This window comes from Lepisosteus oculatus, chromosome 14 (assembly GCF_040954835.1).
Source record: "Lepisosteus oculatus isolate fLepOcu1 chromosome 14, fLepOcu1.hap2, whole genome shotgun sequence".
In the NCBI taxonomy this organism is placed as follows: domain Eukaryota; kingdom Metazoa; phylum Chordata; class Actinopteri; order Semionotiformes; family Lepisosteidae; genus Lepisosteus; species Lepisosteus oculatus.
In genome coordinates, this window is record NC_090709.1 from 11116740 (window position 1) to 11133084 (window position 16345).

General features: G+C 51.3%; 1 protein-coding gene, 2 non-coding genes and 1 pseudogene across 3 annotated transcripts in view; 2 read left to right on the forward strand and 2 right to left on the reverse strand.

Annotated features, from left to right (window-relative positions):
- Positions 1 to 16345, reverse strand: part of LOC138242797 (zinc finger protein 271-like) — a 683123-nt gene that overhangs the window by 420166 nt on the left and 246612 nt on the right. The window contains exon 3 of the mRNA XM_069198349.1: positions 4263 to 4281. Coding sequence (XP_069054450.1) covers positions 4263 to 4281 — 19 coding nt within the window. The remainder of the gene's footprint in view (positions 1 to 4262; positions 4282 to 16345) is intronic.
- Positions 1 to 16345, forward strand: part of LOC138242769 (zinc finger protein 271-like) — a 735173-nt pseudogene that overhangs the window by 21148 nt on the left and 697680 nt on the right.
- Positions 13500 to 13664, forward strand: LOC138243605 (U1 spliceosomal RNA). The gene has a single exon (XR_011192260.1). It is a non-coding gene; the product is annotated as a U1 spliceosomal RNA (small nuclear RNA).
- On the reverse strand, positions 14289 to 14407 carry LOC138217014 (5S ribosomal RNA). The gene has a single exon (XR_011180727.1). It is a non-coding gene; the product is annotated as a 5S ribosomal RNA (ribosomal RNA).

A 16345-nucleotide genomic window follows, 5' to 3' on the forward strand; every position in this document is an offset into this window, starting at 1 on the left:
AGGGACACCAGGTTGGACTGGAGCTGAGGGGCCCCAGACTGGACTGGACTGAAGCTGAGGGGCCCCATTCTGGACTGGACTGAAGCTGAGGGACCCCAGACCCCGGTCTGGACTGAAGCTTGTAATTTTTGTTCTTTTGTTAAGCATCAATAAAAAATTTAAAAAAAAATCTGTTTAGCTTTTGGTTTTTTCCCTCCCCCCCCCCCCAAAGTTGCTGCTGGGAGAGGTGTGAGTGGGGCCAGCAGGGGGCGCTCTCACTCTGCAGTCTGTGTGGGTCCTGATGCCCCAGTATAGGGACGGGGGACACTGGACTGTAAACAGGCGCCGTCCTTCGGATGAGACGTCAAACCAAGGTCCTGACTCTCTGTGCTCGTTAACAATCCCAGGGTGTTTCTGGAGAAGAGTAGGGGTGTTACCCCAGTATCCTGGCCTGATTCCCCCCCTGGTCTTGACCCATCATGGCCTCCTAATCACCCCCCTCTCTGAACTGGCTCCATCCCTCTGCTCTCCTCCCCACTGAGAGCTGCTGTGTGCTGAGCAGACTGGAGCATCATCCAGGTAGGGGCTGCACACTGGGGGGGCTGGAGGGGATCCCCCTGACCTGGGAGGAGCTCTGAGTGGAGAGTCCAGACTTATTAATTATTATTATTATTCGTGCTGCACTGGTCTTCAGTCCTGGCAGTGAGAGGGGGACTCTGTGATCAGTACAGATACTTATGACTGTATAATAATACACGATAGAAATGGAAAACAGGGTAGCGCTGTAGTCCCTTCGAAACGTTTTGAACTGCCAGAAGAAGTTTTCACAACCCAGACTCGTGAAGGTACAGGTCTTCTCCCATCGTCCGGAGCAAGGTGTATTGTGTCCTCGTGATTTCTCCCGTTTTGAACGGAGTTTAATATCTTGTTTCTACTTTATTAGAGAGAGGCACTGAACATCCTGTGATGGACTGGTGTCCTGTCCAGGGTGTGTGAGTGTGTGTGTGTCCTGTGATGGACTGCTGTCCTGTCCAGGGTGTGTGAGTGTGTGTGTGTCCTGTGATGGACTGGTGTCCTGTCCAGGGTGTGTGTGTGTACTGTGATGGACTGGTATCCTGTGAAGGACTGGTGTCCTGTCCAGGGCGTGTGTGTGTCCTGTGATGGACTGCTGTCCTGTCCAGGGTGTGTGAGTGTGTGTGTCCTGTGATGGACTGCTGTCCTGTCCAGGGTGTGTGAGTGTGTGTGTGTCCTGTGATGGACTGCTGTCCTGTCCAGGGTGTGTGAGTGTGTGTGTCCTGTGAAGGACTGGTGTCCTGTCCAGGGTGTGTGTGTGTCCTGTGATGGACTGGTGGATCACAATATTAATTCTCCTCCTTGATTCCCTCCTTTATCGCCAGAGTGAAAGCGGGACACGGCAGTAAAAGCTCAGCCCTGCGGGTGGTGGTCCTCTCGGCCACACGGGGGCGCTCTGGCTCCACTGGGGGGGGTTATGTTCAAGTCCCGCTGGGAATCGCACCGACGCGGTGGAGTTCGTGAACGTCCCAGACACCAAGAAAACGAGAGAGAGAAAAAAGGTCGTTTTCGGGGTTCAAGAAGCAACCCCGAGATTCAGGGAGTTTCCCCGCTGAGCTTACTCTGCCGAAAACACGCAGGTTTTATTTTTTTCCCGTGCTCCCCCTCACACAGGCCGTTTCTGTAGCGTGAAGTTGTGTTTTTTTGCGCGGCGGTCTGTGAGGGGTGAAATTTTCTTTTTTCCCACGGTCTGAAACAGAAATGGCCGGGTGGTGTTGTAGAGAGGTTGACGTGCCTGGTTTTCCTCGTCTCCGAAGCCCGTTTTTTTTGGGGGGGTCGTGAGGTCCCACGCAGCGCTCGGAAAAGAAAATGCCGTCTCTTTTCCCCGCAGGACGGGGGGGGGGGGGGGGAACCCGTGTTTTTTGGACGTGGCGTGGCCCGAAATTTCCGCCCTTGGCCGCTAGAGGGGGGTGGAGGTTGGTCTTTCTTTGACTTGGGGGTAGGGGGGGTGCTAATTTCACTGAACCATACCTAACGGAAACCCGTGTTGGACGTGGGGGTGCTGAATGCACTTATTTTTAAATTCAAGTGCAGCTTTTGTAACCATTGGGCCGGAAACACCTGGACCCGTTTCCCCTGCCTGTCCGAGGTGGCGACTACCGGGGTCGTACAGGGACACCCGGCTGGCCGCTGAGAGTTGGAAAAATAAAATGTCCACCTAAAAAAAAAACAACCGCGAAAAATGTCGGCCATTTTTGTTTCGCGGCCGAGCCGTGAGCGCGTCGGGGGCGACATCACGGGGGCGTCACAATGAGCCGCCTGACGTCACAGAGCGGCGGAATCTAGCGGGGGGCGGCGCCGGAGCCCCGTGAGCTCAGAGGAGTGAAGAGAGAGGAGGAGGAAAGGACTATATAGCGCTTTCTAAACACGTGTTTCTTCCAAAAAAGATTCGTGGGTTACTTCGACTTCAATCAAATAATAGTTCCAGCTTCAGATTCACTCTGAAATATCCCCGTGAAATCGGCAAGTCAGTTAAAAATGCCGCTGTCGAGAAATAACAAAATAAGTTGAGAAATAAGTTGGTTTTTTTTTCCCGTTACTCCACTCTTATGGGTGTGATCGTGCTGTAAAAAGATATTGAGAGGAGGTGCACCTCTACATAGAGAGTGGTGGGGGTGGGGAACAAGCCGCCCAGCCCTGTGGTTGAAGCCGATACCCTGGCTTCTCTCCAGACACAGCTGGGTGAGCTCCTCCAGTCAGGACAGGAGGCTCTACTGTACACAGAGGGGGGCGGGGGTGGGGAACAAGCCGCCCAGCTGTGTGGCTCCGCCCCCTCCCCTCCCCTCTGTGACTCTGCTTGTCTCGGCAGGGCGATGGACCGACAGAGATGCCGCACGGCCGTGCGCGGTCGCAGCAGGACCCGGGCCCGGCGAGGCGTCGTAAGTCCACCCCTCCCGCCCGCCGTCCAGCGTCCAGCCCTCCTCCGACTGGCCTCTCCGCCCCCAGCAGCGCTCGCTGTATTATAATAATAATAAACTTCACTGATAGAGCACCTTTCACACACATAGCAGCGCAAAGCGCTTGACAGACCAGGTCTCAAGGTAACACCTCCAGACGAGGAGAGACATTTCCAGTGGTGATCTTGACTGAGGACACGCCTCGGCTCAAGAGAAAGGGTCGCGGGTCCGAGGAAAACCAAGCTGCAGGTCCATTATGGCCTTCTGAGAGCACAGATTGCCTCTGGACGTCCTACACTCTTCCTGGACACACTGTAGAGACTCACCTGTCCGGACTCTCACTGGACACACTGTAGAGACTCACCTGTCCAGACTCTTACTGGACACACTGTACACACTCACCTGTCCAGACTCTCACTGGACACACTGTAGAGACTCACCTGTCCAGACTCTTACTGGACACACTGTACACACTCACCTGTCCAGACTCTTACTGGACACGCTGTAGAGACTCACCTGTCCAGACTCTTACTGGACACACTGGTCAGACTCACCTGTCCAGACTCTCACTGGACACACTGTACACACTCACCTGTCCACACTCTCACTGGACACACTGTAGAGACTCACCTGTCCAAACTCTCACTGGACACACTGTAGAGACTGCCCAAGGCCCCTAGTCTCGACACGACTGGGCTGGGCTATTTGGTCAGAGCTGTCTCGGAGATGGGCTGTTTGGCGTCTTCACAGGTCACACCGGTCAGGCCGAACCCGGACTGGCAGCGGGAGAGGTCCTGGCCCAAGTCCCGGTGCTTTTCCGTAAGTCTGACCCGGTCGCCTTCCGCGAGACTGGACCGGCCGCCCTGTGGTGGGCCCGGTGCCCCACATCTACCCTACAGCTCCCCCACTGACCCCTAAACTCCCGATACCCTACAGCTCCCCCCACTGACCCCTAAACTCCCGATACCCTACAGCTCCCCACTCTGGCCCCTAAACTCCCAATACCCTACAGCTCCCCACACTGACCCCTAAACTCCCGATACCCTACAGCTCCCCACACTGACCCCTAAACTCCCGATACCCTACAGCTCCCCCCTCTGACCCCCACAGTCCTGATGGCCGAGAGGTCTCTGCTTGCTGTAGTGATTGAGTGAGCTCTGTGGACCTAACCTCTGTCTTGTGTCCTCGTTTCCAGCGTCTCCTAGTGGTCCGTCATACACACCAGAGCTGAAGGTGAGATCTGGGGAGGAGACAGAGCACCCCCTAACACCCCTGAGCTAGGTTACAGGGTAAGACAGCTTCTTACTGTTGGACACACCTGTCCACACTCTTTCTGGACACACTGGACACACTCGCCTGTCCGGACTCTTACTGGACACACTGGACACACTCGCCTGTCCGGACTCTTACTGGACACACTGTACACATCCACCTGTCCAGACTCTTACTGGACACACTGTACACAACCACCTGTCCAGACTCTCACTGGACACACTGTCCACACTCACCTGTCTGGGCTCTTATTGGACACACTGTCCACACTCACCTGTCCAGACTCTTACTGGACACACTGTACACACTCACCTGTCCACACTCTCACTGGACACACTGGACACACTCACCTGTCCAGACTCTTACTGGACACACTGTACACACTCACCTGTCCAGACTCTTACTGGACACACTGTACACACTCACCTGTCCAGGCGTAGTCTCTGCTCCTCATCCCCCCTGCGTTGTGTCTCCCCCTCTCCCTGCTGGACAGAATCCCGTGGTGTCTTCGTGTTTCCCCGAGCTCGTCTAGAAGCTGGAGAGGGCGGCCGAGCTGCAGCTGGAGCTCTCGGGGTCGCCCGGCTCGTCCCGCTCGGGCTCGCCCAGCTCGTTCCGCTCGGTGTCCCCCCCCTCCTCGCCCGAGAGCCCCCTCCGCTCCCCGGCCCCGCCCCCCCCCTCCGGCCCCCTCAGGCCCCTGACCGCCCCGCCCCGCCGCCCCCCCTTCCTCCCCGCCATGCCCCTCGAGCCCCCCCTGCTGCCCGGGGCGGTGCCCCTGCCCCTGCCCCCGCCCGTCCTGCCCCCCATCGCCCGCCCGGCCCCGCCAGGCCCCGCCTGGGGCTCCCCAGTGCGGAGGGCAAGGAGAGAGGCTGAGATGTCTGACGAGGCAAGTGGGGCAGAGTCTGTCCATCTGTCCGTCTGTCCTTCTGTCCATCTATCCCTCTGTCCATCTGTCCCTCTGTCATTCTGTTCTTTTCTCTGTCCATCTGTCCATCTGTCTTTCTGTCCTTTTCTCTGCCTTTCTGTCCATCAGTCCATCTGTCCTTTTCTCTGTCTTTTTGTCCGTCTGTACTTCTCTCTTTCTGTCTTTCTGTCCTTCTGTCTGAGTCTCTCCATGTCTCCCTGCTCTCTGTCTGTCCTGCGTTGTCCCAGCTGGGTCTCTCTCCCTGTGTCTGTCCGTGTGTCTCCCTGCTCTCTGTCTGTCCTGCGTTGTCCCAGCTGGGCCTGTCTCCCTGTGTCTCTCCGTGTGTCTCCCTGCTCTCTGTCTGTCCTGCTTTGTCCCAGCTGGGCCTGTCTCCCTGTGTCTCTCCGTGTGTCTCCCTGCTCTCTGTCTGTCCTGCGTTGTCCCAGCTGGGTCTCTCTCCCTGTGTCTCTCCGTGTGTCTCCCTGCCTGTCTCTCTGTCTGTCCTGCGTTGTCCCAGCTGTGTCTCCCTCCCTCCTCTCTCTCTCCATGTGTCTCCCTGCTCTCTGTCTGTCCTGCGTTATCCCAAATGGGTCTCTCTCCCTGTGTCTCTCCTTGTGTCTCCCTGCTCTCTGTCTGTCCTGCGTTGTCCCCGCTGGGCCTGTCTCCCTGTGTCTCTCCGTGTGTCTCCCTGTCTGTCTCTCTGTCTGTCCTGCGTTGTCCCAGCTGGGCCTGTCTCCTCTGCTCTCTGCCTTCAGCTCTGTTCGCCGATGTCCCGCCAGCCCGTCACTCTCTCAGCCTGTCTCTTGACTTGCAGGAGGAAGAGGAGGTGGAGACAGCTCTACCGGCAGGAGAGAGGAAGGAGGTCAGTGCTGGTCCCACCCTGCCCCCTGTCCTGTCTGTGGTGGAGTTTTGCCGTCTTGTCTGTCCCTGCCTCTCTGTCTCTCTCTCTTTCAGCCCTGTCTGTCAGTGTCTCTCTCCTCCTCCTCTCTGTCCTCAGTGTGTCTCTCTCCTCCTCTCTGTCCTGTGGTGTCCAGGCAGTGTGTCTCTCTCCTCCTCCTCCTCTCTGTCCTGTGGTGTCCAGTGGGTCAGTATTAGTGGGCTACACCCAGGCTCACTCACTGCGAGTGTGATCTCAGCAGAGTCTCTGTGCTCTTGGGACACTTGACTCACCTGTCTCTCTCTTTCTCTCCCTGTGCTGTCCCTCTCCTGCCCCCTCTCTCCCTCCACGGACTCCAGCTGGAGGAGGTCCAATCACCACCTCCTGTGAGACAGAAGAAAAAGAAGGTGGGTAATGCTCTGATCCTCTCTTTACTCCTGTCCAGTGTCCAGTCAGTGTGTCTGTATGAACCCCTCTCTCTCTCAGTGCAGTGTTCATGTACTGGAGTGTCCAGTCAGTGTGTCTGTATGAACCCCTCTCTCTCTCAGTGCAGTGTTCATGTCCTGGAGTGTCCAGTCAGTGTGTCTGTATCAACCCCTCTCTCTCTCAGTGCAGTGTTCATGTACTGGAGTGTGCAGTCCGACTCTTAACGTGACTCTCCTGTCTCTGCTTCAGAAGCGCCGATGCGTCTTTTTGAAGTCCCTGAGCTGCGTGTCAGTGGAGACAGAAGATCAGGACGAGCCGATGGAGGCGGCGGAGACCGTAGCTCAGGAGAGGAAGAGCGAGGGAGAGGAGGAGCAGGCTGCCGGGAAGGACAAGAAGAGGAAGAGGAGGTGCAGGTGAGCAGACAGGGGGGCGCCGCCCGGTCGTGTCTGTGATTCAAGGAGGAGTCTCCTCTTGCTATTTGATGTCATGGTGACGTCTGTGTCTGTGTCCCTCACACCTGCAATAACAATATTCTTTCCAGGTTCCTTTCCTGGTTCTATGCCTGCTAAGATCTGGACTGGACTGGACTGGACTGAATTGGACTGGACCGGAGCTGAGGGACACCAGACGACTGGACTGCAGCCTAGGGACACCAGACTGGACTGGACCGGAGCTGAGAGACACCAGACTGGACCGAAGCTGAGGGACCCCAGACTGTGCTGGACCGAAGCTGAGGGACCCCAGACTGGACTGGACAGGAGCTGAGGGACACCAGACTGTGCTGGACCGAAGCTGAGGGACCCCAGTCTGGACTGAAGCTGAGGGACATCAGACTGTGCTGGACCGAAGCTGAGGGACCCCAGTCTATGCTGGACCGAAGCTGAGGGACCCCAGTCTGTGCTGGGCCGAAGCTGAGGGACACCAGACTGTGCTGGACCGAAGTTGAGGGATCCCAGACTGTGCTGGTCTGAAGCAGAGGGACCCCAGACTGGACAGCACTGGAGCTGAGGGACACCAGACTGGACTGGACTGGAGCTGAGGGGCCCCAGACTGGACTAGACTGGAGCTGAGAGGCCCCAGACTGGACTGGACCAAAGCTGAGGGACCTCAGGCTGTGCTATACCGAAGCTGAGGGACCCCAGACTGTGCTGGACCGAAGCTTAGGGACCCCAGTCTGGACCGAAGCTGAGGGACCCCAGTCTGTGCTGGACCGAAGCTGAGGGACCCCAGACTGTGCTGGACCGATGCTGAGGGACCCCAGTCTGGACTGAAGCTGAGGGACCCCAGACTGCACTGGACTGAAGCTGAGGGGCCCCAGACTGGACTGAAGCTGAGGGACCCCAGACTGGACTGATGACCTTTTGTTAAGCATCAATAAATTTAAAAAAAAAAATCTGTTTAGCTTTTGTTTTTTTCCCTCCCCCCCCCCCCCCAAGGTTGCTGCTGGGAGAGGTGTGAGTGGGGCCAGCAGGGGGCGCTCTCACCCTGCAGTCTGTGTGGGTCCTGATGCCCCAGTATAGTGACGGGGGACACTGGACTGTAAACAGGCGCCGTCCTTCGGATGAGACGTAAAACCGAGGTCCTGACTCTCTGTGCTCGTTAACAATCCCGGGGTGTCTCTGGAGAAGAGTAGGGGTGTTACCCCAGTATCCTGGCCTGATTCCCCCCCTGGTCTTGACCCATCATGGCCTCCTTATCACCCCCCTCTCCGAACTGGCTCCATCCCTCTGCTCTCCTCCCCACTGAGAGCTGCTGTGTGCTGAGCAGACTGGAGCATCATCCAGGTAGGGGCTGCATACTGGGGGGGCTGGAGGGGATCCCCCTGACCTGGGAGGAGCTCTGAGTGGAGAGTCCAGACTTATTAATTATTATTATTATTCGTGCTGCACTGGGCTTCAGTCCTGGCAGTGAGAGGGGGACTCTGTGATCAGTACAGATACTTATGACTGTCTAATAATACACGATACAAATGGAAAACAGGGTAGCGCTGTAGTCCCTTCGAAACGTTTTGAACTGCCAGAAGAAGTTTTCACAACCCGGACTCGTGAAGGTACAGGTCTTCTCCCTTCGTCCGGAGTAAGGTGAGAGGTCACCCCCTCGAGGTGCAGTATCCCCGATGCACCCCCCACCACCACCCAAAACGACACACACTTCTGTGACGATTGGGAGACCCCGGTTCGACCAGCCCCTGCGGTGGAGGAAACGACCCGCTGGAGAGAACACGCAGACTCCACACAGAAGGGTCACCTCGGCATTTATTCCAACAGCAAAACAACACCAGAGAGAAACGGTCTCCGAAAGATAAGCGCACACCGGGAAAAACACTACGGGGTCATTACAAATGGGAATAGGAGTTCTTTTTTTCTTTTCCGGACGTCAGTTGGATCGTATCCTGGATTTTTCTTCCGTTTCGAACGGAGTTTAATGTCGCATTTCTACTTTATTAGAGAGAGGCACTGAACTTTGGGGAACGTGACATCCACCCAGTATTACTAGTAGGTTGATAAATATAAATGTTCTTTCCCCCCCCGTATGATACCTCGCGAAATATAACGATGGCCAACTCCTTAAGTCAAAATTTAAACCCTTCTCACGCTACAAGACAGTCCGTCAACATCGCCACGGCCCGAAGCGCGACCTTCGGTATGACGTTGGCGGAAAAGGGGGTAGGGTAAGTACGTCACAGCCGGGGGAAGCCCCTATCACGTGAGAGGGGTGCGGCGGGCGACGAGCCCCCGGGGGCGAAGAGAAGTTGATTTGCGTGGGGTGTGGAAACACTACACGACCGGGCAAGCGAGCCGTTTTTTTTTGTTTTGTTTTTTCCAGAACATCAGAACAACCGCAGAGATGACCATCGATCCACCTCCAGACGTTTCCTTTTCTGTCCTCTTTGGCCTCCAAAATAAAAAAAAAACTGTGATCCATCGCCAAATTAAAACGTCAACCACTTTTCGGGCTTTCGTGCTGTCCATGATGAAACCGTCATGGTTGTGTAAGCATACGTTACATCACAGACCGGCGGCGCTCGGACGTGAGGAGTGTCGTTACGTTTTTGAAACGGGCATGTCAGACAAGATCTCTGACAAGATCTCCGAAAAACCCAAACCTGTAAGATTCAATTTCAATTCAGTTTTTTTTATATAGCGCCTTTCACAACAAGAATGCCCCAAGGCCCCGAACAAAGGAGTTGTTCCACACCCCCACCACCCTCTGTGTACAGTAGAGCCCCCTGTACTGACTGGAGGAGCTCACCCAGCTGTGTCTGGAGAGAAGCCGGGGTATCGGCTTCAACCACAGGGCTGGGCGGCTTGTTCCCCACCCCCTTCTGTGTACAGAAGAGCTTCCTGTCCTGACTCCAGTAGGAAATGTCACCTGGAGGCAACACACTGGCTTCTTTTAACAGATCACCTCGGGAATCGGGAACAACGGAGCTGTGTGCGGCTGTCTGTACGGAGGGGTTCAGCGCGGGGGGGCTCCGGGCTCGGGTCTGGACCCGGGGGGGACTGTCTGTGTGGAGTCTGCATGTTCTCCCTGTGTTCTCCGGGTCCAAAGACAGGCTTTTGGGCTAATTGGCTTCTGGGAAAACTGGCCCTGGTGTGTGTGTGTCCTGTGATGGAGTGCTGTCCTGTCCAGGGTGTGTGAGTGAGTGTGTGTTTGTCATGTGATGGACTGGTTCCTGTCCAGGGTGTGTGAGTGTGTGTGTCTGAGTGTCCTGTGAGGGACTGGTGTCCTATCCAGGTTGTGTGTGTGTGTCCTGTGAGGGACTGGTGTCCTGTTCAGGGTGTGTGAGTGTGTGTGTGTGTCCTGTGAGTGACTGGTGTCCTGTCCAGGGTGTGTGAGTGTGTGTGTGTCCTGTGATGGACTGGTGTCCTGTCCAGGGTGTGTGATTGAGTGTGTGTGTGTCCTGTGATGGACTGGTGTCCTGTCCAGGGTGTGTGAGTGTGTGTGTCTGTGTGTCCTGTGATGGACAGATGGTACCAAGCCTGGACACCCATGAGACACTGGCTTCCTCAGAAGACTCTCACGGAGGGCACACTGTCCCTAACCCGGGTCCAGAAGAAACTACAGTGATCTATAATTCCTGCGCCTCGGAAGGGTTTATGACGTCTATGTCTGGCGCCCGCGACCGTGGACCGGCGGTTTGGCGTCGCGCTCCGCAGCTCGAGCTTCGGTGCGAGGCAGGGCGGGAGGGAGTCGATGTGGCCTTGGCGCCATCTTTGCTGGTGAGTCAATTGTGACCGTTGCGGTACAATAAACCATCAATAAACCTTTTCCCACCCCGTCCAGTATTTCTGTCGCGGCCCACGTCCCTTACAATCGACAAACTATAAAAAAACAGTAGCCCTTCGCAACATTACACGCCATTTTTTTCATTTCAAACGTCCGCTAGATACGCAGGTGGCTCGATACCTGTCTTATCCTCGCCGGAGTCTTTATACCGGCAAGTGAATTTTATTTGGGGTCCCTAAGAATTGTGACAGAAATGTCAGTGAACCACAATAAAAAACGAAACTTTTTTTTTAAAGGCGGTGAATGGATTTTCTGAGTAACCGTGTAGCGACTAACGTAAGGAAAAAAAAGTTGTCTTTCCCTACAAAGACGTTTTGGTACAGGACTTTCTTTAAATATCAGTTGTGCATAGCGTTTTACAAAAAGTTGATGATGATCTTGGAGATAATTGCAAAGGAAAATTGAGATAACTACCAAAACATTACGTGTGAAACGACAGGACAGAACTTTGAACCCACAAAGAAACAAAGGTATGAAATATTGCCTCGTCATGGGGGGTTGATAATTGTAGTAAGTGTTCCTAATTTTCGTAAAGAAATGTATATTATGGGAGTCACACGTGAGATTTAGTGTATATACGTTTCATATTGTGCATATATACGGGGTTAAAAAGTGGAATGAGTATGATTATAAACTCGTGTGTCCTATAATCAGATAATTTTTGAACAAGCTTTGATTAGACAGGTGAAAAACAACATCAGATCCTTTTTTTTAATATATTCTCACGTCTGAATATCAGCTTCTCCCCTCTGGCCAACATTTCAGGGCTCCCAGGTGTAGATCCCAAATTGAAACAAATATTAATTTGTTACCCAGTTAAACAGTTAATAGAAGTGAGTGACCAGGGTAAATAAAGGTGGGTCAGTGTAAACTGTTTATTCTGGACCAGACTTCGTCATGTGTGATATGTCATGACTTCTTATATTAAGTTTTATCTTTATATTTAGTTCTACATGTGTAATAGATGTGATGTGTGTCCATAAAAAGGTTTCTCCAGGGGAAAATCAAGTTGGTTTTAAAACCGTGTTTCCTTTTTAGGGTACGTTTGAATTCCAAGTGTGGGGTTTTTGCCTTTTTATCATATTTTGGATGTGAATCCGTGGTATTTTTGCTGAGACAAGTTGCCTTTCTTATACGCGGAGGGATCTGCTCGTGAGATGTCCGCTTGGGCCATTTCTGAGCTCAGTATAAGGTGTAGAAAGCATGACTGTCATCATAACCCGCCTCTCACCCAGGTGTGGAATAATGTTGTGACTATTGCTTCAGCAATAACATGCTGATTGCATGTTTCTAGATGGGTATAACAGAGTTCTTATTGAGAGGACAGCTCCGTCACCTCTTTTACGACGCTGCTTTTTTTCCCTTGCGTTTTTCTCTTCTTCCCACGTTCTCTCTCTTCACTGCCTTCGTCCCTGCTCTATTTCACTTCAGCCTTTCACTCTTGCTTCCTTCCAATGAGGACGGAGCTGCGGGAGAAAGGGCGCTATAGAGGATCGCTGTGGAGAGCTGCTGCTGTGCTTTGACATCTGAGCTCTGTGGAAAACGATCTCAATACAATTCTGAAAAACGCGACTCTCCGAACGCCAGCCGAACAAGTCTCCACAGCCGAAGCGCTGTGTCTCTTTTCAGCTGGCGATAAACCTTTCCTCGATCCTTTGCGGACTTGTAAAACTGTTCCTGATCAGAATAAAAAACGCTCACGCTAATACAAGAGCACCCGTGTCTCGCCAAAGCTGACAAATAAACAGACGGACAAGCCGCACTGCACGTGTGAACAGGGGAATGAGCGAGCGAGCGGGGATAGGGCGCCTCCTGCGCTTAAAAGCTTTCTGAATTCTGAGTACGTACGGGATCCTCGGCCTTGCGCTTATAACAAAGTCCAAGTCCCTTTGCAGACAACAGCAGTTGTCACATGATTGTCTCTGAGGATGTGCGACAATGGCCAAGCAGAGCCCCGATCTGAGCTTGCGCTCACTTTTTGACCAAGACACAGATGTGTGCTGATTGGTTGAGAGTTTGGCGGGCATTGGAGACCCACGTGGTATTACCACGCCCTGCCAGTCCCTGATTGGTTGATCAAGGTGAGATATGAGTCACTTACTCTTGACACTTAGGAATGCAGTTCAGATGTCCATTTGGCACTCCCTAGACAGATAGGCGCCAATGGATGACCATTGATCATGATAGCCAGGCTTAGCTAAGTGCATCCCCATCTGGGAGCTGTCCCTTATCAAAAGAAAACATCTTAAATCAGCCTGCATGAATACTTTCTCTGTGGCTGCACCACAGAGATGGAAGGTGAGATGGGGCCTCATTTAGGACAGCATACCACCGCTTAATTCTGTCTTATTAACAAGCATTGCCACTACAACGGCATCTCTCCTGTCAAACTTCCTCCTGACATGTTTGACATGATCTGGGCCGTGGTGAACAGTGGGAAAGACGCCCTGTGGAGAGTGAGGAACATGGGGCTGTTCAAAGGCATCGAGGTCCCAGTCAAGGCAGCAGGTAGCCTGGCCCTGTTCATCACCCAAGAGAACTATTACCTCAGAGATCTGTGGAGAGAAAGGAGGGAGGAAGCAGAAAATCTGTGGGAAATAGAGAGCATAGGTCTCAAGAAACTGTGAAAAACATTATCATGTTTAAGTAAAGAATGTGATTTACACCAGAAAAAAAGAAATTGTTGCTATGTAACTGGTACCGTGTCAAAATGTAATGAGATGTGATCATATATACTGTTTTAAGTATGTATATTAATGTAAAGCTTTCTAATTTGTGATGTCCTGTATTTTTTTGTGAAAAGAAAATAAAGTTCTTAAAAAATCGATTCACCCAGGGCGAGGCTCGGCCATTGCACTCTGGCTGTGCTGACCCCTGCGAATTCCCCAAATGTGGGAATCTCGACTGCATTATTTCTGGTAGTGGGGGACTGCGTTCGCGCTCTCCCCTGATGTGCTTGGTCCAATATCGGATACGGAAGAGTTACGACACCACGTGCTGCGATAGGATCCCAGTTCGAAAGGAGTCGATGCCACTGCTGGTTCCCGGTTTCTTTTAGTTAGAGGTCCGGAGAAACATTTCAAGTTGGTTACACTACTCCTTCCGGACATTCATTCCCTTTTCAAAGTCAGTCGTTTTGCTGTAGTCTGCATTATTTAGGCTGATTATCGAGGTTAGCCTTTATTTGGTCATGGGGGCCTCGGTACTGTATGCTAATTCTCAAGACAGTTTCACCCGTTTTCTGATTGCTAGGTTCTGTACCAGTGCAGACATGTCAAACAGTGAATGGCTGTACCTCTATTGTATCCGTGTTCAATGAATGAAATCAGTAATAAATGAATATATGTATAGTTATACGATAAACAAGTGGTTTATCGACTCATCTTCATTTGCAGATTTAGAGGCAGCTTCGATATTCGTTTTACAAACGTTTTTTTTTTTTATATGGGTCACACACATGCCATAGCAACAAAACATCTCTAGAGATGAGGCTATAGATCACCTTTCCATCCTCCAGGTTTTCCTCCCAAAGCCTACGGCACCAACGGCGACCCCTGCTGGCCGAGAGAGCAAAAGCTTGCAGCACCTGGTATTCCCAGGAAGTCTCCCATCCAAGTATTAACCAGGCCCAACCCTGCTTAGCTTCCAAGATCAGACGAGATTGGGCACATTCAGGGTGGTGTGGCCGCAAGCGAAAGCCATGGCGCCTAACTCGCTACTTGAAGCTGTGTGTGGCTGGGGCTCTGTGCCCCCCGAGTTGGACTGAAGGATCGTTCGTGTGCAACTCTTTGGAAAGGAGCCTCTTTCCAAATTGCATTGCGTACCTGGATGTTTCTGCTCCATAAAGGAATCACAGCACGCGTCGGCTTCCAGCATGGTGGGTCGGGATATGATGCCGGGGGTCGGAGAGAGCGATGTCTTCCTCGTTAGTATAGTGGTGATTATCCCCACCTGTCACGCGGGAGACCGGGGTACATCAGGACGCGCATTGAAGTGAAAGCAGGAAGCGCTGCGACATGCACTGTGCACACTAAGAGGTGAGTGGGTCTGTTCATTGGTGTATTGGAGTAATTTGTTTTACAGCAGCTGCATCCGGAAAATTGTGCTTTTTACTTTTTATTTGTACAACAAAAATACATACAATACAAACAAGAGCACATATAACGTATCAAGAAAATCGCCAGGGGTTCATGCTATAATACAATTACATTTTATGAAACACGATTGCACAAGGTAAATAAGAAAAGGTCCGCACACCCAGTGGGCAGTGATTCGTCGAATATACTATATATCACATCTTTGAAAAAATAAAACATTTCCCTGGGTCAGAGATTAAATAAAACTTCACTCGCACCAAACAAATTTATATTTCTAAATATCACAACATGATCGAATTTAAGTCATTTTAATAACAATGAATAGTCACCTATGCATTGCAATATAAACATTTATATTGATTTAAATCGCGTTTAAATCGCCTTTATTTAAAACCCATAAATAAAGCTGATAGTGTTTAGACTTTTAATTATTTAAAACTGTATTATAGCAGCACAATGCACAATGCAACGTAAATCGCTATCTTTGTCTTCTGCGTAATAATGTTCACCTCTCTGTCCAGCAAATTAACAATAGTAATAATAATGAACTTTATTGTATATGGCGCCTTTAAAGGTGGCTCCTCAAAGCGCTTTACAGGATAAAAACAATAACAACATTACTGTTAGGCTGGGCAAACGATTTTTTTTTTAAAGAAATACAAAATGAGATATAATGATGTGTTCCGGCTTAGACATTAACGAGGAGCATAACAAAGGTCATAAAGGTCATAAACTATATTAATTTTGGAACATCAACATATTATGTAAACTGTATGTTGCTGTTATTGGTATTTTAAAGAAAAAAATACTGTAAAATCCTGGGTTTGGTACAATGATTCAGGCATTCATGTGAAGGACAACAGAGCTTTCACTGGCTCAAAAAGACAAAAAGAATAACGGACACAGCGCGAGCCTGCATTCTCTCCTCAGCCGTCCACACCACACTTTTCCCTGGGTCAGATTTTAAATAAAACTTCACTTGCACCAAACAAATTACCACACACTGAACACTGAACATGTTAACCAAAATATGTCTCACAATACTTTTATGGTACATTACTTTGCTAAAATGTATTTAAAAATAAAAATGATTACAAACGCCAGCAGAGAGAGAGACACACACACAGTTCTTCATTGTCAAAAAGTAATTGTTTTTTACTTTTTCAGCACCCAGACAAACGCAAACGCGTTATTAATGAAATGTTTTTATTCATTCTTAATCAAACTCACAAGTTGTCATCTGCTGTTGAAGCTCTGTGACACTAGACTCACACATGGCTAGACTTGACTCGGCTCTGGCTTTCCCATCTATACCGATGCACTGCAAGTACAACCCCCCTCTCTGCGGGAGTGCTGGCTGTGACGAATTAAACCTGTTTCACAGGTATTTTCAAAGTAGAAGGGGGCGAGATTTCCAGCAAAAGACACCTCCCCCCCTTCAAAACCCAGTAAGTACAGTACTTACTAGTTAAGAAAGCTAGGCTCCTCAATGAAATCGCTTTAACATGCTAATGCATTGGTGTATTGGAGTAAG